Source organism: Peromyscus maniculatus, chromosome 11 (assembly GCF_049852395.1).
Source record: "Peromyscus maniculatus bairdii isolate BWxNUB_F1_BW_parent chromosome 11, HU_Pman_BW_mat_3.1, whole genome shotgun sequence".
Lineage (NCBI taxonomy): Eukaryota > Metazoa > Chordata > Mammalia > Rodentia > Cricetidae > Peromyscus > Peromyscus maniculatus.
In genome coordinates, this window is record NC_134862.1 from 101913665 (window position 1) to 101935960 (window position 22296).

The following is a 22296-nucleotide window of genomic DNA, read 5'->3' on the forward strand; positions in this document are numbered from 1 at the left end:
GTCTGAGAAGTGTTTTCACAAGGAAAATAACTGATTACCATAAGAACAATCAGCTTCACAGCACTTAAAATTTAGTTCCCTAGTTTGCCATCTTAAAAAGTGGGAGCCTCCCAAGCTGGGAAGACACTGACCAGGAGAGATGGGTTGGAATGACCAGCAGCCTTCTCAGAGAACTGTCCTGACTCAACTTGTTTCACAGTTCCCAGAAAGGTTCTATGCTCAAGGTTTGGTCTCCATCTTACTTGGCTTTGAGTTTGAGCTATATGATTCAAAAGCTGTATCCTTCAGGCAAAGGCTGGTTACAATTCCTGGGACTATTTGAAGCTGTAACTACCAAGGGGGTATTTCCAGCTGAAGCTAATAGGAGGCACATGAAAATAAGAGGAAAATTTGTGGGATGAACTATTTTAACAAGCTCTAAAATCTTCAACACCTTCTTAGGGATCCAGAGGTCAATGTACACAGGTAAGGCTGTGCACATGCCCAGACCAAGGAAAGGTCCTAATCCTCACTTCCAGCTGACCTGAGGCTCTGTACATTTAGGAAGTGAAAGCTAAGGCAGTTATAAACTGGCCTTAGGAACATTAAAGGTATATTACAACACACATAGCTCCATAAAATGCTTGGAGAATTAATGATTCAAGGATTTTAGGAACTATCAGTCCAATCATTAGCTGACTACCAATGTAACCAGAGTCCAGCAACTGCACATGATAAACAATAGACTTTACAGAATTAATCTGTCTTTAAGCAAAAAGTAGCAATAATGAGGGAAAAAAGCAACAATAAACTGGAAGATGGGGCTCATTTATAGATGTAGTCTTTTATAACACTTAAATTTCCATTTTTTTTTAAACAAGAAAAAGGTTACAAGACATAAAAACGAAACAAAACACCAAAACTTCAGCAGAAACTGTGGAAGACCAGAAATAGGCTTCAGGAGAGGAGTATACATCAGAAATTTTATTTTTCTTTTGTAAATAAAAAAATTAAATTATGTACATATTTGCAGGTTTGTGTACATGAGTGCAGTGCCCATGGAGGGTACAGGATCCCCTCAAGCTTTAGTAACAGGTGATTGTTAGCCACCCTGTGTAGGTGCTAGGAACTGAACTTGCATCCTCTACAAGCACAGCCTGCACTTTTAACTTCTGAGCCATCTCTCCAGCTCCTAAATCAGATCTTTTAATCATGTTAAAAAACAAAAATAGCTAACAAAAACCACATAAATACAGAACATTTATAAAGAGATGTAAATGACTTTAAAAAAAGCCAAATGAAAACTTTGGATTTGAAAAGTATAACTGAGATGAGAAATTCAATAAAGAGATCAACAGCATTGAATTGGAAGGTTACGTTGAGAATTTCCAGCCTAAGACTGAGAAAAAACAAGAGACTACTGCTTTAAAGGCCTGTGAGAAACATCATCAAGCATAACATATCAGAATTCTGGAAGGAAGGAAGAGAAGGTACAGAAGACATCTCAAAAAATATGATTGAAAACATCCCAATTTGTTGAAACACATCAGTGATGGTTTGAATTATAATGACCTCATAGGCTCCTCATATATCTGAGTACTTGGTTCCTAGTTAGTGGAACTGTTTGGGAAGGATTAGGAGTTATGGCCTTGTTGGAGGAGTTGTGTCACAGAGCAGGCTTGGAGGCTTCAAAAGATCCCCACCATTCTCAGTGTCTCTCTATTCACCTTATGCTTATAGATCAAGCTCTTAGCTCTAGCACCAGCCTGTTTGCCTGCTGTCATGCTCCCCATCATGATGGTCATGAACTCTAACCCTGAAATTATAAGCTTCAAATAAACTTCTTCTCTTATAATTTGCCTTGGTCATGGTGACTTATCACAGCAACAGAAAAGTAACTAAGACAGAAGTTGGTGCCAAGAGTTGGGACTATGATAGGCCTGATCATGGTGTTTTTGGAGGAATATGGACAATTTTGGGATTTTGACTAGAAAAGTGTTTGAATGCTGTTAGCAGGGGATTAATGGGACATCCTAGTAGGAGCTTGGAAGTCAATACTGTTAAGAGAAATGTAGACTCTGGAGGTCCAACTTAAGAGGTTTCAGAGGGAAATATTAGCAACTGGGCTAACATTCTTACAATATTTGGGCAAAGAATGTGGCTCCTTTTTTTGCCCTTGTCATGAGAATACATAGGCTTGAGGCTAAAATGAAGCATTTTGGACTAATTTGTTGGCAGAGGTGATTTCAAGACAGTCTATATAGACTCTGCTGCATGGTCATTAAAAGTCACTCTTTTTTTGTTTTGTTTGTTTGTTTGTTTGTTTTTTTCAAGACAGGGTTTCTCTGTGTAGCTTTACACCTTTTCTGGAACTCACTCTGTAGCCCAGGCTGGCCTCGAACTCACAGAGATCCACCTGCCTCTGCCTCCCGAGTGCTGGGATTAAAGGCGTGCGCCACCACCTCCCGGCCTAGAAGTCATTCTTATGCAGGTCTACAATGAAAAAGAGCAAGCAGGGCAAAAAGAACATATAAAATGTACAGTTTTAAGGAAAAGGAGCATCAAGAAATTTAATGATGGAGCCAAGGCCTGTGCTTCAGAAGATTAAAGAAAAGGCCTGATGTGAAATAGAATTAACAGTGGCACCCTCAGGGCAAGACTCCACCAAGCTAAGCTTCCAATCTGTAAAAAGGAAATGCCTGAGGAATTTTCTGCAACTAAAAAACACCAACAATTGAAGTTTATATAAATGTGATTCAAGGAGGGGGCCAGCCTCTATTCCAAGCAATCAGCCCAAATTGGCAGCATTGGCCATGTGGTTCTGGCTTTAGAATCAAGAAGGATAAAGGAAAGGGGTTATGGAAACTTCTTCTGTGGTTAGGAAAAGCAGCTAAGGCTGGGCACGTGGCAGAAGAGTCCTTGAATGGAGGTCCTGAAAGGTCACTGTATGAAGCTGTGAAAGCAAAGTCTGGTTTGTGTTGGAGACTCCAAGATATTAAAGGTGCCAGAATATTGAGATATCTGCCAAGTAGAGCTGCAGATATAGAGTAAAACTAGCCCACAAGAAAGAAGTGCATTGTATTCAGAAAATCTGGAAGGTTGGAGCCATCTAAGCCCTTCAATATCAGACAGAACTACAGGACTTGGAGTTTGCCTTATTGGATTCTGGTCTTGTTTTAGTACAGTATTTCCTCATTATGCCTCCTTTCCTCCCTTTTGGGAATGGTAACGTATATTCTGTGTCATTGTATGTTGGAAGTCTGTAATTTGCTTTTACAGGGGGTTACAAATAAGAGATTACCTTAAGCCTCAGAAGAGGCTTTGGACTTTTAAAGTGTATTGAGACTATGAAAAAATATGGGGACTTTAGAAGTTTGACTAAATGTATTTTGCATTATGATATGGCTGCAAATCTGTGGAGGCCAGAGAGTGGGATGAGTTGGTTTGAATGAGAATGGCCCTATAGGCTCACATATTTGAATACTTGGTCCCCAGTTGGCAGAACTGTTTGGGAAGGATTAGGAGCTGTGGCCGTGTTGGAGAAGTTGTGTCACAGGGGCAGGCTTGGAGGCTTCAAAAGCCTCAGAACCTATAAGTGTTACCTTATATGGAAAAACAACTTTATAAACCTGATGAGAGATCTTTAAAGGGAAAATGTTTTCACTATTAGAGTGGGACAGCATAGCACCTTTGTATGAGGCACACCACTTTGTAAGAGAGCGTCAGGAATCAAAGGCAATGAGAGAGCGAGGTCAAAATGCCACTGCTATTGGCTTGGAAGATGGAGAAAGGGAGCATGAGCCAAGAAACAGGTGGTTTTTAGAAGACAGAAAAGGAAACACAAAGCAAGGTCCTTTCTTGCCATTTCCAGAAGGAATCTATTCCTGGCTCACAATTTGGGACTAATGTTCTTCAAACTTACAAGGTAAGAAATTTTATGTTTTTCATAATTTGTTAAGGCAGGAATGGGAAAACAATATATAACTCTTTACTATCCAATTTAAAAGACATTGAATAAAGCAATAAATCTAGACATTTGTTAATAAACTTCTAATATATACAGATGTAATTTGTATGATAATAACAGCAAAAATGGAGAAGGAAAATTGATGGGGCACACACTAAGCACATTTTATATACTCCTGAAATTAGGTTGGTGCTCACTTGAATTAGATTATTTTAAATTAAGATGTTAATTGTAATTCCCAGAAAATTCACTAAGAAAATAACTTGAAAAACAGAGTAGTAGAAAGGTAAATAAGACAGCATATTAGAAAATACCTAATACAAAATAAATCTGTAATGGAGAAGCAGAGAGACAAGGAGCAAGACACAGAAAACAAATGGTAATATGGCACTTTGGTCAACAGTAACCACATTGAATGTAGATGAACTAAACATCCCAAGCCCAAATCAAGGATTGGCAGAATATATTTCAAACAATAGGTCACAATAACACTACATCTATAAGAGCTCTTTGTTAGATTTAAGGACACAGATGAAGTGACAGTAAAAAATGATTGAAAAAAAAGATATATCTTGCAAGCATAAACAAAAAAGAGAACTAAAGTGGCTATGCCAGTATCAGCCCAAATATATACTAAGAAAATGTAATATGAAACATCTTATAATGATAAAAATGTCACTCAATGATGTAGCCCCCAAATAAAAGCAACCATTGAAAAACTGAAAAAACATTAGAGCCAATTCTATAGTAACAGTTGAAGCCAACAATGCTTCCTCTTTCTTACAAGAAAAGCAATGAGGCATGAGAAGACCTGAGCATTGTGTACCAACTGTGGCTAACAGCTATCTGCAGAACACTGGAGAGACTTCTTTTCAAGTGCATATGGAATGTTTTCTGTGGGCAAATGAGGATAGACAATTGGTTAGGCCAAAAAACAAGCCCCAGTTAAATTTTAAGACAGTTAAATTAGAGATCATTAACAGAAGGAAACTTAAGAAATTCACAAACATGTAAATTAACTAGGAAATCTGTAAATAACTATAATGGTTCAAAGGTGAAATAAAAAATAAATTCGTATTTTGAGACAAATGAAAATGAAAACAAAACATGTCATATGAGATGCCGCAAAAACTAGTTCAGAGGTTTATAGCCATGTGTGCCTTTATTAAGAAAGTCAGTTCTCAAATCATCAAAACTCTTTCGCAACACAAAACACAACTTAGAAAATCAGTACACTAAGCCCAAAGCATAAGACAAGGATTTAAACAAAGATGGGAGTGAACAACTTTATAGGGACAACAGAGAAAAAAATAACAAAATAAAAACTGATTCTTTGAAAAGGCCAAGAAAACTAACAAACATCTAGCTGGAGTGGCCAAGAAAATAAGAGACAAAATTCCAACTACTACAATCAACTATGAAAAAAGAGCCATTATTATGGACCTCTAGAAGTAAAAAGGTTAGTAAGAGACTACTACTTGAAATTCAATGAAATAGATGACTTAAATTACAGAAATTCCTACAAGTACATAATCTTCTGAAGTGGCTTAAAAGGGAAAGGAAAAATCTGAATACATGAGTAACAAAACTATGGTATGGAATTACTAAACCATACCAGAGGAAACCCAAATTTCCCAAGAAATAAACCCCCATTCTAGATGACTTCACAGATATATCTATTCATTGCAGAGTAAAGGCATTTCCCACAAAGAAACATTCAAATTGTAACACTGCTATAGCTGGTGTGAACTTATCTGAAAATAAGGTCTTTGCAGACTTATGAAGATGTGTTTCAAAAGGTCAACATTAAAGAAGTTAGGATCCTGATCCAATATGACTAGCACTCTTGTTGGAAGAGAAAACATACAAAGACATACAGGGAGAGTGCCATCTGAAGACACAATAAAGACTGGGATGACATATCTACAGGCTAGTGGTCGCCAGCGAAGCAGCCATTGCTAGCTGACTTCCTATAGAACCAGCACATGCCAGCACCAATTTCAAACTTCTAGAAAGAAAAAGGTTGTTGCTGTAAGCTGATTGCATTTTGGTCTTTTGTGACAGCTGCACTAATATATCAGCAAACACTTAAAAATATTAAAAAAACAAAACACAAGAGGAGAAAACATTTTCTAGTTCATTCCTGAAGAGTAAAATACCAGAACATGGCAAAGGCATCAGAAGAAAAGCATACTAAACACTTGTATCTTTTATGAGTACCACAAAAAATCCTTAAAATACTAGCAAGCTGTCACGACAAAATAGGATTTATGCAGGAATGTTAAGGTGAAGCTAACAAATAGAAAACAGCAATAGGCTGGGAGACAGCTCAGTTGGTAAAGTACTTGCCTTACAAATGTTATGATCTCATTTTGATCACCAGAACCTACATAAAAAGCCAGTCATAGTAGTATGTGCCTATGATCCCAGTGATGGTAAGATGAGAGGTGGAGATAGGCAAATCTCTCATAGCTTGAAATCCAGCTAGCCTGGCCTATGGAGCAAACTTTCAAACAAACAGTGGGTAGCACTTGAGTACCAACACCAGTTGTCCACATGATCACCACACACACATGCACCCACACTCACATGTGCACTCCCCCATACAAACACTCAGTAGATTTAATACACCACCACAACAGAACAAAGGACAAAATCTGTATCTCAATAGACACAGACAATGCTTATAACAAAATGCTGTAACAACAGCAATCAGGAACCAAAGGGACCTTCCTCAACTTGTAATGGGCACGTTTGAAAACCTCACAGCTAATATTCTTAGTCTTAAAAGAGCGAATGGTTCCCCTCTAAGGTCAGGAACAAGACAGGGACATCTTCTCTTATTACTTCTATTCAGCACTGTACTGTAAGACTAGTCAAGGCACTGAATATGAAAAGAAGGCAAAAAAATATATAGAGATTCTGCCCAAAGCCGACCCGAGACCCAGCTGCCGATCCTGCAAAGCCCAACACCTTGGAGGTGTTGGTGAAATTGCCTTACTGATTAACCTGTTCAGCTGAGACACATTTGGGAGAGGTTTCAGAAATTGGCAGCCTTCAGTCTGAGGAAACAAGATCAGCTGAGAAGTTGGCGAGCAAGCAAAACTCGACCTGAGAAGGCAAGAGAAGGAGCCAGCCAGCCACCAAACCAGATCACCAGAATCATAAGTCCACCCTACACTGACTAGGGATAGGTAGGGCCCCATCTCTGGATGGCAGGCTAGATCTCTAGCCTCTAGGCCTCAGCCATTAGAGCCCCAGGGACCAGGCAGCTACCTTTCCCTGCTCCTTCACCAAAACAAAACAAAACACAACAAACAACAAACAAACAAACAAAAACAGCCCCTGTGAACCCAACAACCACTGGAGCCATAAGCCCACCCTGCACCCATTGGGAACAACTGCTCCCTGAGACAGAACCCACTATAACACTGATTGGACTAAGCTGCTCCCAGAGAAACAGAATCCAACAGTACCGATTCGACCAAGAATTCCTAGTGGACCAAGACTATCAATTAAAACAAGAGGAGCCCCTTCAGACACAGACACTGCCTGTACCGAGTAGAGGAAGAGGTAAGTAGACGCCAGTGCAAAAATACAGGCAACAACATAAAGAGCTATATGACAACATCAGAACCTAGTGATTCTACATCTGAAAGACCTGAACATACCAATGCAGAAGAAGCAGAAGAAATCAATCCTAAAAATGACTTTAAGATGACAGAGGCCCTTAAAGAGGAAATGAAAAACTCCCTTAAAGAGAGGATAAACATTCCCTTAAAGAGATGGAAGAAAAAAAAAACCAAACAAAAAAATTGGAAGAAATGAAAGAAAGCCAAGAAAAAGTAATTAAACGATGAAGCAGTTCAAGATTTGAAAATTGAAATCAAGACAGTAAAGAAGACACAAACTGAGGGAATGCTGGAAATAGAAATTCTGACTAAATGAACAGGAACTACAGATGCAAACAAAACCAACTGAATGCAAGAGATGGAACAGAGATTCTCTGATGTTGAAGACACAATAGAGAAAATAGATTCATCAGTCAAAGAAAACACTAAAGCCAAAAGAGTGGTAACACAAAACGTCCAAGGAATTTGGGACACCATTAAAAAAAAATAGAGTCTGGCAATTGTTAAACGAGTATGGAAGACATTATTTTATTCAAGACTGTCTCAAAAGGGGAGTATAAGAAACATTATATTGATAAATTCAGATGCTGTTTAACCTTGTTCAAAGGAAACTCTGGGAATGAAGAGGCTTTCCCTTGTCTCCTTCAAAACAAGCCAGGAGGAGCAAGTCAATAAACAGCATTCTTCCATGGCCTTCTCCTCTGTTTCTGCCTCCAGGTTCTTGTCTTGAGTTCCTGCCCTGGGTTCCCTTCATTATGGACTGTTACATGGAAATGTAAGATAAACCCTTTCCTCCCCAAGTTGCTTTTAGTCATGGTATTTTATCACAGCAATAGAAACTTTAACCAAGACAGCCACAAAACAGACTATTTGAAAATTAGTTCTGATTCAAATTTTGTTATATATGTTACTGACAAATAAAATAGCAAAATATGATTCATACATTTATTAAAACATGAATAAAGAAGGATATTTCTGAGAACCGTAATGAAGCTTCATAGGGAATCCTCCAGCTCCCTCAATTATTTCATAAGATGTAATTTAAACAAGTCTTCCTAGAGCACTAAAAGAAGTTGCAAGGAAATGAAAAGCAACTGCCTACAGAAGCTTTTTTAGTTCATGAAGTGCTGTTCTGGACAAATCTGTTAATATTTTCTTCTCACTTCATGTCATTTCACAGTGTAAGCTCCAGGAAAGCCAAGTGGGACTATGAGATAAACACATCCTTGAACACAGGTAATAGGCCACTTGGTGTATTTCCCCAAATTTCTGTTTCTAAAGAACCAATGAAATTGGAGATATTATTTGTCAGTTTCTGAAAATTTAGTTCTCATGTCTTTGGTGACACAATCTGTTTAAATAAACAAACACAAACTGTTTAAATAACACTGGTTAAAATTTTTTCATTGCCACAATGATATCAACCCTCTTAACATGTTTTTATTTTTCTCTTCTCAAAATATTCTCAGCTTCTAACTAATGCCATAATTTTAATACTTAAAGTAAATCTAAAATGTAAAAATTTGAAAGTTGCCAAAGGTAATGAAACAGTTAACACTTTTTTTAAAGTACATATAACCACTTTCCATTCATACCCATCTCAAAATATTCAAGAGTGAATTTCACTACAAGTATTTTAGGTAAAATTATTTTTAGTAAAGGTGATTTTTAATAGTTTAATTGGTTGTAATTTGAGTAGGTAATTCTGGAAAGATACTTTACTCCGTTAGTGAATCTTTAAAGTTTTCTTAATGATGTCATTTGTTTCATATTAAATATTATGATCAGGGCTGGCAGGATAGCTCAGCCGTTAAAGGCAGGGCTCACAACCAAAAATATAAATATTATGATCAGATACAACCAATGTTTTAGGACTTGCAATGACACATTGTAGTCCTGGATACCCAAGAAATAACAGTGAAAACCATGATATGAGAAAAGGCAGATCCTGTGGAACAAGAACAAACCATAGCTATCTAGCCTTTAGGCCTTTAGACTCACAGTGTTAAAAAGACAGGCACTCAGGTCTGGACACAACTGGTGTGAGGTCCTATCTTTATTTTCAACAGATTTAAATAAATACTACATCATGCCACTGCTGGTATCTTCTGGGCTCCCAGGTGTTATTTTTTCTAGTGCTGGTATCTTAAATTCACCTTTCCAATGCTTACCTGATATGACTTGGGAGCTCCACCCCCCAGCTCCTGAGCCTGAATTAATATCATTGTCTTTGTAGCTACAATGTCTGGTTCTGCACAGGGCCGGAAGCCTAGTGAGACAGGAATTTCAAGGCTGCAGGGTAGGGTGAGCAGCAGAAGGAGAAAGCAGTACTGTGCTGACATTATCTTAATTATTTCTGAAGAAAAGCATGCTCTCTGGGTCTTTTATTACATTTAGGGTGTTCCTTGCTGAATATTCAGTTGAAATTGGACTTTGAACAGATGTAAATGCCATTCCATACAACCTCTGGCTCTTCATGAGTAATGTTAACTGATGCTGAAGGATTTTCCTAAAAATGAAAGACATCTTCACATCTTTTCTATAATTTCATTCATGTGTTTATAAGTTCTGCTCATGATCTTGATTTTAGGGATTCTGGGAAATATTTTTAACTATGAGAAAAAAATTACTTGAGAGAAAAAACAGGTTCATACACTAAAGTTGTTTCCATTAACATTTCTTGATAACTCAAATCTCCTTTAGGCCAAATTTAGTATTGTTAGATACAATGACAATACACAACATGTTGAAGAAACAGACTGTCAGGGCAGGTGCTGCATGTACTACTCTGGGTAAACTGAGGCCATAGCATCCATCTCAGAGAGTAAATAAGCTAATATATACACACTTAAAATTGTATCCAGCATATAGAACACCACTTGGGTTAAAGAAAATTAAAGAATTTGCCTTTCTTAGTCTTTTTCTACTACTATAATTTTCAGAAATGGTATTTAAGAAAAAATCTACTACAAGCAAACCCTAGTTTTGACTGACAATGTCTTAGTATAGCATGAACTGCCTAAGATGTCTCTACTTTGAACTGTGAACTGTGCTGAAAAGGTTTAGTGAGCGAAACAACCTGTTTGATTATTTTAAAAAGATATATTTAAGAGAGAAACCAGGAACTTACAGCATTATTGGAAAAGTGGAGGGATTAGCTCTAGATGGTCCTGCAGGAATGGCCCCAGAACATGGAGAAACAGAACCATGTTGCTCTGCTTCCCAAGTAGGTGCTACCATAAACTGAACACACACTAGGGCAGTTATCACCCCTGATGCTACCACTGAAGCTCAAGACCAGCTACTAGTATATAGATGGAAAGAAGACAACGTTCCTTGGACTTGCTGGAGGAGTGAGAAGAGGGCATCTGTCTTACTTTTCCTTTGCCAACCATGCACAGATGCATGGTTTAGCTGCAGAATCTGATTAGCATCTAGAACTCTAGGGAATCTCAGATATGAGCCTCCTCCTAAGTTTAGGAAATAAACTAGAAAGAGCTAGGAAGATTTGCCCACTGCCAAGCAATCTAATGTGACTGTGACTTTGGGAGAATTACAGTTATACTTGTCTACTTTGCCATCTGCAAAATGGATATAAATGCTTTGAATATGCATATCATAGGCTTTGTATTAGGGACTTTGGGAAAGCAAACAACTGGATCATGAGGACTCTGACCTAATACATGGATCAATTCCTTGATGCATTTTTATGATGGCTTTACTGGGACGTGGTAAAAAGAAGGCAGGCTCTAGTTGGAGGAAGTAGGTCACTGGAAGTGGGCAAAGGAAAAATGTTCCCTGACCTTTGGCCTCTGCATGCTGGCAGCCATGAGGTGAGCAACCTCTGCAACATGCTCTTGCCTCATACCTCAATGGAGCCAGATGACTCTGGGTTGAAATATCTGAAACCATTATTCAATGTAAGTTCTTCAGTTGTCTTCTCAGGCACTGTCACCACAAAAGACCTGGAATAGACCTAACAAAGTGTTGTGCTGAGGACATATGAAACACGTAATAGAGAAATAAGTTTCTCTTGCAATTTTGAAGACTTGGTTTTAGTATGGGAAGTCTGATACCCTTCTGACCCTCATTTGTTTTGCTACCTGTGATCTTTTAGGATTTTTTTTAACCCTCAGGCCCTGGTAGAAATCTCCCTTTCAAGATATCTTTGATCTTATATGTATAAAAATGAAGAGAGTATGTGTGCACTTTGGTAAATCATGATACTATCATTTCAATGACAAGTAAAGAAATGTCACTATTTAGCTGTCACAGTAACAAACTATTACTTTCATTCTTGTTTTGGCCAACTTGCCTGATTTGTATCAAGACTTCTCATGTTGTTAACCATCTCAAGTTCACTGACATTCAGTGATAACAGGCTGGAGCTGGGTTATTTAGGAAAGGCTTGGTTATAAAACATAGTATTTAAATAAGATTTAAAAGAGAATGTCCCAAGAGAGTAAATTTTCATGTTATAAAAGCCTAAATCTACTGAAGAACTCCTAATGAGCAAGTGACATGGAACATTAACCTATAGGTAACATTGATTCTTTAAAGTGAAGTAAACGAATATAGAAATATGAAGATAGAGCTTTCCTAAACAAATTATATATTTGATTATACGATGTCAGGTAATTTTATAATAGAATAAAACCCAAATTCTGAGCCTAAGAAAGAATATAAAATAATCATTATATTTGCAATGGTTAGCAACACCAGAAAATATTAGGTATGATAAATCTGCATAAAAATGTTAGAATTATTCAAACTAAGTAGGGATACTGTTTAATCACAGGATAGCAACTCCTATTTACAGTAACTACAAAGGTTCCACACTCACTGTTTGTCACACTCATCATCACCACAACCTTGCAAAGTGCCCAAAATGGGTAGCACGCCCACCTGGACTGCTAACAAGGAGGTAAGGGTGACTAGGCTTTCCACTGGAGGAACACTGCATACCTAACACCTGTGAATGTGCATTTTCCTTCAACAGGTCCAAGAATGGAATAAAGACAAGGGAGGACTTGCAGGAACATGTGCATGTCCAGTGATAGAAATTTAAATCTTCTTGAAACAAACAAGAAATGTAAAGACTAATTTATTATCTACAATATTCTTATGAACACGATTATTCTTTACCTGGAATAGGCAACAGGTATTTTCCTGGATTATTACAAGTCCTATGGAGTCTATAGCATGAAGAACACAAAGACTGAACATGTACTAAATTTTTTTCTTTACTTCTAACCTTTAAAAATGAGATTCCCGCCGGGCGTTGGTGGCGCACGCCTTTAATCCCAGCACTCGGGAGGCAGAGGCAGGCGGATCTCTGTGAGTTCGAGGCCAGCCTGGGCTACCAAGTGAGCTCTAGGAGAGGCGCAAAGCTACACAGAGAAACCTTGTCTCGAAAAACCAAAAAAAAAAAAAAAAAAAAAAAAAAAAAAAAAAATGAGATTCCCTTTGTACTTTTCTGGCTCATATTTTATTACAAAACAAACATCAAAAGTAAATCAAGACCTCAATACCTTGCTCTAAACACATATAAACCTGGGAAAGTGAGTATTACAGAGTGTCTAAAGGAGGTGGACTCCCTCACGCTTTAGAAAGTTGAAAAAGTATGGAAAAGCTAGAAAACAGTACATGTCCACTGCAAAAAATGATAGTGTAAACACTTAAAATTTATCCCATTTCTGGCTCAATGGATAAAGGCACTTGGCACCAAGGCTGATGACCTGAATTTGATCCTCAGGACCCATATGGTAAAGGAGAGAATCAAGTCCTGAAAACTGTCCTCTTGACTACCACACAAGTGTTATGGCATATATGCATCCACCTCACCTACCCACTCACATAAAAATACACACCATTAAATAAACAAATGTGATAAAGTTTATCCCATTTCTGTTCTTTACTAACTTCTTTCATAATGTTAGTAGAATCAGAATACCAGAGACAAACACATCCTAAAGGTCACTGGTCTAAATCCTTTCATTTTAGTCATCAGAAATTTGATGTTTAAAATACTTTGGAAAGCTTATGTAGCTGGCTGAAAAGGAAGTCACATCTTTCAACTTTCAACATATTTTCTATGTGCACTGGTCAAGGAGGCAGACTCAAGCTATAGCCACATTTCAATGCTGTTTTAATCTTTCCAGGAGCAAAAACTATCACAGAGTTATTAAAAAGTCATTTTTGTGTGTCCTGACTCAAGTTCTGAAAAACTATTTATGAAACTAAATACTATGTGTGTATTATATTAATATCTATGAAATAAATTGTAAACTTTAAGCACATTTTAAAAGTAATTTGTAAGTTCAGGTGCTGGATTAAAACTTCCTTGGTGAAAGGTTAATATTCTTACAATAATAACAATAAACAATCACTACAAAGCTACCAGAATGAATGACTAAATATGGAAGTAGTCTTTTTCCCCCCACAAATGTACCTCATAAACATGTCTTACAGAATCAAAGACCTCTCTCAGGTAAATTACAATAACAAGAATTCTCCATTTAGCTTATATTAAAAGAAAGCAAAGAGAACATTAGTACTATGGCACACACAGAAAATACATGAGTTCTATTGATACTATATTTTTACATTCAATATAATAGTGTTATAAGTTGGCCTACAAACTTAAATGTGCCCAGTTCTAAGATTCTGAAAGGGTGGGAAGGGCAAAGCAAGGCTAAAGAGCAATGAGATTCAGCTACTAAATATGACAGGCACACTGGTACCTAGGGGAAATTTCTAAGAGCAGAAGACAGACACTTTTCTACAGATGCACATTGTATGTTTTAGAAGCTACTTACCTAGCACTTTCTTGTAAGTAGCCTTTAGGAACTTACTGTACTGCCTGGCCAAAAATATTATAGAATCCATGACTACAGAGTAAATACATGCAATGAAGGAGACATTTAGTTTGAGCAGAGATAAAACTGTACTATTGTTTATGGCAAAGAATACAATTCATATAGAACTGGGAACAGATGAAGTCATCAAAGCAATATGAACACAGTTTTTGATGCCAGTCTTTCTCTTCTAATTTAACTCAGTCATTATTATGTAAGAGCCTGTTCTCCATAGAAAACTACTACTTATCCATACTAGATAGTAAAAAATTTTAAAAACTGGATTAATAATAGCAGAATATTTCATGTTTATAAAAATGTATACCCCTAAAATATTGTCTACATGGTCCTCCTTTGTTTCTTCTTATAAAGCACTCTGATTTAAAAAGGCATTTACACAGTGAAATACAACTCAACTGTAAAGAAAAATGAAATTATTAAATATGCAGGCCACTGGTAGGAGTCCTATGCTCCAGTGATGGCCCCACATTTATATGCAGCACTAACTGCAATTAGTGGGTTATTTAAAAGAAGACATACAGTTGGAATGGAGATATGTTGAAGGAGACATGGGAGGAAATTGGGGAAATATGATCATATTTTATTGTACAAATGTATGGAATTCTCAAGAACAAAAAATGTTTTAAAAGGCAATTCCCCAAAATTGCTTATTCTAAAATTTTTAAATGATGTGTTAATTCTGTCAATAAAACTGAAATATTAAACCTACCATCATCTTTTCCTTATAAAGATCCTGCAAGGATCTGGTTGAAGTAGCTTGGCTGCATGGTGAATGGAAGCTGGCAGGTTCAGATATTGCCTGGTATGATGCAATGGGCCGGAGCCCAGGCTTCTGGCTCACATGGTCAAAGCTTAGAAACAACCGTGAAACATCAGACCTCTAATTTAAAATTTAAATCTATTCTAAAGTCTGCATATTTACATTATAAAATGTTTCTTTTCCAATATAACACAGAAAGGAATAAATATAAGTCATAATTTACACTTACCCAAGTCACAGATTTTCTCATACTGAAATAACTATGTGACATAACGCATCTCCCTGGTTTAAATAAACAATGCAGTCATTACTCTCCTGTAATCTGCAATGCCTTGTGGGAATTTTGTTAAAATATATATATAGAAATATATAGTGTATGAATATAATCTGCAAAAAAATTAAAAAGCTTGAGGTCATAATTTTTCACTGAAAAATACTTGTCTTTTCTCAAAAAGGATGAAAAGTATAACAAGGACTTTTTTTTTTTTACTTTTAAATTAATTTTATGGTAGTTCTAGAAAAATAATTCTGTCTTGGGCAGCAGTATACACTCTTTTTAAAATGGGCTAGACAGCTCCTCCGTGCCATCTAGTTTAACCTGGAAGGAAAAGGGTAACTTCTGTAGTGAGTCTGGACAATGCACAATCAACCATTTAATGCAGTCAACAGGAATGAATGCAAAGACCTGCATGAGAGCGTAGAAGGAGAAAATGAAGCACATGGAGTAAATTGACACAAAACAGAAGGGCTCAGATAGATGTGTCTGGTTGCTACGGAAATGACACAGTATGGAAGAAGTGGGTTTGGTTATAGACTTCTCCTGTGGCATGTGCTACATGCCATAAACAGAAACTGTATCCGGGTCATTTGATGAGATACTCACAGAAGGATTGTAAGAAGGTTCCAATATCACCGGTAATGACATTTTCCCTTGAAGATTCAATTTTGTTAAATAAAAAATCTTTTCCCCCACAATCTTTTCTTTCTTCATACGATGGACACCATACAGTCTAAACCTAACTGCATAGTTTCCGATCATCTCCGATTCAACGTGGTTAAATTTGAATGTTTCTGTGAAGACAGGGCATGGTCCTCTCTGGATGCTGGTTTTGGCTCTCTGTTTCTTTATAGGTAGAAGAACAAGATGTACCTGCCACGAGTTGCCACCTGTCCTGTTATATGTTGGAATGTCTGTGACAGCTGTCACCGTTACCAGAAGCTTCTGTCTTTGTGAGTCATAGTCAAAAGTCACATCCAGTGTGCCATATTTAGCTTCTGGCTCTGGATCAAAGGGTTTAGGAAGCTGTGAGGAGGATCCTTGAGCTGACATGTCCTAAGAAAAGCAAATTTAAATGTTTTTAGTTTTTAACCCTATTACTTAATCTAGCATGTAAATAAATGCCCATTTCTTTTAGAGTATGATATAAAAACAATTTTCATTTGTTGTCATAGAGAAAGCATAAGTATCAGTCAACTAAAGGCCAAAGTTACCTTACTGGGCAGCATAATTTAAGTGGTAAAATACTTCACAATGAAGACATCTTTTGAGTGGAATATTCACTATCACAGTTTTGAAAAAATTGGATGTATATTTGTACAAACTAGAGTTTAATGTGCATATTAATGTCTTTGCTCCTGATGGAGGAGTCTTTAGAGAAGAGTGAAGTTCAATGCTACGGAAAAATGTGGCTCCATTTTCAAGGATGTCTAAGATGATTCCATCTAAAATAGAATATATACAGTAAAACTTACGTCAGTAGAAACGGGAAACCTGAATAGAAATGCAAAGGGCTTAAGACATTGTGCATCCAAATAGTCACTCTCCATACCACAGACCATGTTTATCTCAATTTTCAACCAGAATTCAAAACAACTGTATTTTTCTCCACATTAATTGCTAATGGCATGGCTAAATACACATTTCAAAAATTGAAGAAAGGCTAAAACTACACGTTACTTATGACATGGTCAGAAACTGAGACTATTTTAACAGCAACTGTCTCAAATTCCTGCTAGTCTAACTACCTGAGATGTCTGAGGATCTTATCTAGTTACTGACAATGCCTAAACCAGGTTTCTGACCTTGGAGCTATACACTTTGACCCTTCAAGTACTGAATAAGATATAAGTGATTTTGGATTTAGAGCTACTGTGGCACTGAACAATGCTGACCTTGGTCTTCCTTATCCTATTAGCTCAAAGGACACCCCACCCAGAAGCACAATGCACCCCAGAAGCTCTCTTGGATGTGCTTATGGTACAGCGTGGGCAGATGGAGGCACACAGAGCTCCTATGAGAAACATCTATCTCAACCTTGAAATGGAAGTGCTTGCTTTCCATTCTTTCTCCACAAGCAGCCACACAGGTACTATGTGGAATCAGTTTGAACCAAAAGAACAACAGGGCTTTAGGGAATGGTAGATTCACATAAGAAGCTAGCCCTGAATGAGGCCATTATGCAAAGCCTTGCTTATCTGATTGAGTGAAAGAGAAAGAAGCTTCTGAGTTTTTCAGTCAACTTAGCACTATGTTCTAAGCCCTCTGTTAGCTTGGGGTAGAAGGCTCTTCTTTGAGCAGAAAACAAGACAGGAACTTCTGTAAGTCTTACACAATCTTTAGTATCATTTGTGGAAAACAGGACAAACTTTTACAGAAGATGTTTTTTAAATTCCTGTATGTGTTTGTGTATGCTGTATGTGTTTGTGCATGCTGCATGTGTTTGATGACTGCTGTATGTGTTTTGTGTATGCTATATAAATTTACTGTATGCTAAACATGTTTGTTTTAGGTTACATGTGTCTGGTGTATGCACGTGTGTGCCGGGATGACCTCCAGTACACACAAATACAGAGGCCAGAGGAGGATGTTAGATAGAGGCCTGCTCTACCATTCTCCACTTTATCACTTTGAGACAGGGTCCTCCACCAAGCCTAGAGCTTGTCACTTTTTGATTAGGCTGGCTGGCCAGCAAGCCTCAGCAAGCTTCCTTTTTCTGTCCTCAGCAATGTGGTTGCAGGCACACGTAGCCATACATAGCTTTAAGTGGGTGCTAGAAATACAAACCCATTTCATAATTGTTAATTATAGATTACCAATGTATCTTTTGTATTTCAATTTAATGTTTTAAAACATTAACAAGGGTTACAAGAGTTTTTAGAAAAATAAAAACTGTATATTGTCCTAAACAGCTATTTCTAGGTTTTTTTTTTTTGTTTTTGTTTTTGTTTTTCTGGCACAGTCTAACAATTCTTAGAAACACAGGTAGAACCTTTACATACTACAGCTACTATTTACATTCTTCCAAGAGGCACTAAGAAAACAATCCTTCCCTTTCAGGGTGTTGGGGCTCCATTAGTTGCAGGAACCCTTCAATAGAGCTACCTGTTATATGAATCCTCTGATGCATGATAGATATTACAGGGATATGAAACAAACTTGGAAAAATACAAATTGTATAGTAGTCTAGGCTATCAAAAATTCCACAACTAACATTCATGTAATGTATACTTGATGTACTATATGAATGCATTATAAGAGACACAAGAGTGGGAAAAAATGTATAGTGTTAACACAGCATGTACATAGCTTCTGAAATATATACAGTTGTAGTCACCTACAGATAAGCAAGCAGCTTGAGAGATACAGGCATAAGTCCTAAAGTAGCAACCTATAAGATATGCCAAAGATCCATGGACTACAAAGACTATGTGATAGAGTAAATGAGTACTAGGCTCACAGAGATGGAAAGCCCATGCTCTGCCATGTATCATCTATAGGTTCCACTTAGGAAATACAGGGGGAAATCCTAACCGTTTCTTTGGTAGCAAGTTTCTCTGATTGGCAAGTTCTAGTGGTGGACAGGTATATTTTCCCCTTTATCTCTCCCACAAACAAGAGTTTACTGCCAGCTGTGGGTATCCCTTTTCAAATCTCAATGATGGTCCTGGCTTTCAGGTGATAAACAGAACTGCTGATGAGCAGACAGTGAGAAAGATGCATAGGCCCATACAAATCAGTGTGGGCTTATCACCTATCTGTTCTGACATCCTATGCCAAGTTGTGTTAACCTACCTTATCTTAATTTGCTTAACTTCTGTTTTGTATCTGAAGTAGATGAAAACACACACACACACACACACACACACACACACACACACACACACACACACAGGCATCTGGTTGTCATTTGAACATTTTACTTTAGTGATTAAGGTTTCTGGGACAGTTTGCCTTGTAGTATGTCCAGATGGCACTACTGCAACAAAGAAATCCTCAAACAACAACTCAGGTCAACAAGAATGTACAGAGTAATGTGGCTGTTACTAACTCCTTCTCTGCACTCACAGGGACCTAGGTTGGAACAGAGCTACCTGCTTCTCTCTGAAACTAGCATTTTTTTTTTTTTAACTTCCTGAAGAAGTAACTGTGAACAATGATTAAGACGACTAGGTGTCAGATACTATTGTGGTCACTGTTATAATTCACAGTCATTGTTAAGTCAATGGCTACCTATATAGTTTTCAAACACACAAGTTCTCAAATGTGTCTATGTGATAGCACACAAGAAAACTGGTGGCATCATGACACATTAGGCTTAAAGTATCAATTCAACATTTTCTTCTATGTCAGATACTATACGACAATACTAAAACTACTAGAAAAGTAGTTATAGTGTTTTTTAAATTATAGGAGAAAACCCCAAACTGAGAAATTCTGTCCACACCTTAATCACACTGTGTATTAGAAAACTACCTTCCATGTCAGAGTGATAGCATTGGTGGAAGGAGGGAGGGAGGGGGAAGCTGTAGAAGCTTGCAATGTAAAACTTGTAAAGAAAGTAAATCCTACAGATAGTTGCTGCATGTGAGGCTTGGGTTACCTTAGTCTTCATCCTAAGAATGAATGAGACAAATTCTTGTATTACAAAAGGACAATTATTTTGTTACCATTTTCACATCAGAAAAGTAACAAACAAAAGCAGCTAGCCACACTAAATTTAGGAAATTGTAAAATTTCACCAGTAAAGCTAACCAGCATTTGTTCCTTTCATACTCTATGAAATGAAAATACAGTAAAATTTGAAAGGCTTGTGAAACACTGAATAAAATATTTTAATTTTTATACACATTTTAATCCGCATGTGTAATAGTTTGAAAGTAGAAAAATGAGCAGATTTGCTAACTATGAATAATACAGGCACGTCCATTTTTATAGGTTACACCAAACTCATCAACAAATGATCACGACAAATAAAATTCCGGTCAGTCAATGTCCTCACAGGAACATGAAATGAGTTAATTTGCCCAATTTTCTGCATGCAAAACTACATAATTTATGTTTTTTTTCCATTTTCCTGTTTTATAATGAGCATAATATTTTCTCATTAGTTTTAGGAGTTATTTTGTACTGCATCTTCAGTGAATTGTATGAAATTGTTGTCGTTTTTTATCAACTTTTGGTCATTATTCATTATGCACATTATCCAAGCTCTGCTTAATCTGTTGACATTGTACATGTTATATGTAGCTAATAAACACAAATTCCACCTGAAACTTATTATTGTGAATTGAGTTAGGCAGGATCATATTGTTAGCCTTGAAGAACAAGGTGTTTGTATTTGGAGGGAAATATACTCTTCACTTTGAAATAACTTGTAACTCCAACAATTTAATTATGCTTTATGTTTTATCTTAATGTTTTACATGAAAAAGTTGTGCCTAATACTCCAAATTCAGGAAAGGATGATGTAGGTGGAGGACTAACAAAATCTTAACAAATAAAATAACAAAAAATTATATAATAAAAAATCCAAAATAAAATGATAAAAAGCATGAAACATGAGCAAAACGGTAAATCATTCCAGAAGGTTCTATAAAAGGAATTTAAGAAACAACAACCATCCTTAGCTCCCATCTCTTTGTTGTGGGAAGGATGTGGGATATAGGCTGCAGCAGCCTTAGTGAGTTTGTTTCAGTATAAGAAGCTACAGGGGCTGAGACACCATAGACCATTGTCATCAAGAGGCAAGTAACTCCCAGAGAACTCTTACTGGCAACCGCAGGCTGCTTCTGCTTACTTCGGGGCTGAGGACTGCCGTGCTGTCACTAGGGACATCATCTTCATATCCTTTATTGTGAAAACTCTCTGCCTCGTGTCCTGTGCTTCCTTCACTGGGGCACTTGTTGAAAGAACACCGTGGGCTGTTGCTGCAGTGGGAAATTTCACACTTCCCATCCCCAATTTCAGAGGGTGTGCAAGAGAGGTGAGGAGAACCACTGTCGTCTTGGTAAGGTGGTGGCTGTAGCTCATCCAATGGAGGTGTCCTTCTCATTCTCTGAATGCAGTTTCCTGACAAGGAGAAGAGTGTGGTCACTGTTTCCAATCAGCATCAATCCAAAGTAACTGCAAATAACTTTAAAAAGTAAAATAAAAGCTCAACAGCATAACTGTTAAAATTCCTAAATGAGTTTTCTTTTTCCTAGTCCAGGCACAGAAATAAATTCACCAGCTCCCCACTCTCCTCTGACCCAGTAAGATCAGGAAAAATAAAAGCCATTGATCATTATGAAACATACAAATACATCTGATTCAAACTGTTTGTTTACTGAATCCTCTCTTCCCAAACATTCCCAGTGCCATGTGTAAGTCATCAATTCCCTTGTAACCTCTCAAAAGGGCACGAAAGCACAGTGGATAAAACATAAGAATGCGAGCCGGGCGGTGGTGGTGTATGCCTTTAATCCAGCACTTGAGAGGCAGAGCCAGGCGGATCTCTGTGAGTTCGAGGCCAGCCTGGGCTACAGAGTGAGTTTCAGGAAAAGTGCAAAGCTACACAGAGAAACCCTGTGTCAAAAAACAACAACAACAACAACAAAAACACACAAAATACAAAACAAACAAAAACAAAACAATCAAAAACATAAGAACGCTGTTACTTTCTCACTTATGGGGACAAATCCTAATCAGCATTCAACTTGGCATTTTTCCACATCTAATTGGTTTTAGAACCTAAATGAGCCATGTTCAGTTCCTGCTTGTCATCTTTAAGTCTACTTGAATGCCCAGCTCTTCCCAGCCCA

The 22296-nt window shown here is 37.4% G+C and overlaps 1 protein-coding gene across 12 annotated transcripts in view; it reads right to left on the minus strand.

Moving 5' to 3' along the window:
* Positions 1–22296, minus strand: part of Syt14 (synaptotagmin 14) — a 171804-nt gene that overhangs the window by 19182 nt on the left and 130326 nt on the right. For 7 of the 12 annotated variants that reach the window (XM_006988141.4, XM_006988140.4, XM_076548237.1 and 4 more), the window contains 2 exons: positions 21294–21565; positions 16100–16549 (listed from right to left, as the gene is read on the minus strand). In XM_006988141.4, the coding sequence (XP_006988203.1) occupies positions 16100–16549; positions 21294–21565 (722 nt within the window). Of the gene's footprint in view, positions 1–13715; positions 16550–21266; positions 21566–22296 lie in introns of those variants that run through there. The other 5 variants (XM_016006625.3, XM_076548234.1, XM_076548236.1 and 2 more) reach the window with 2 other exon arrangements.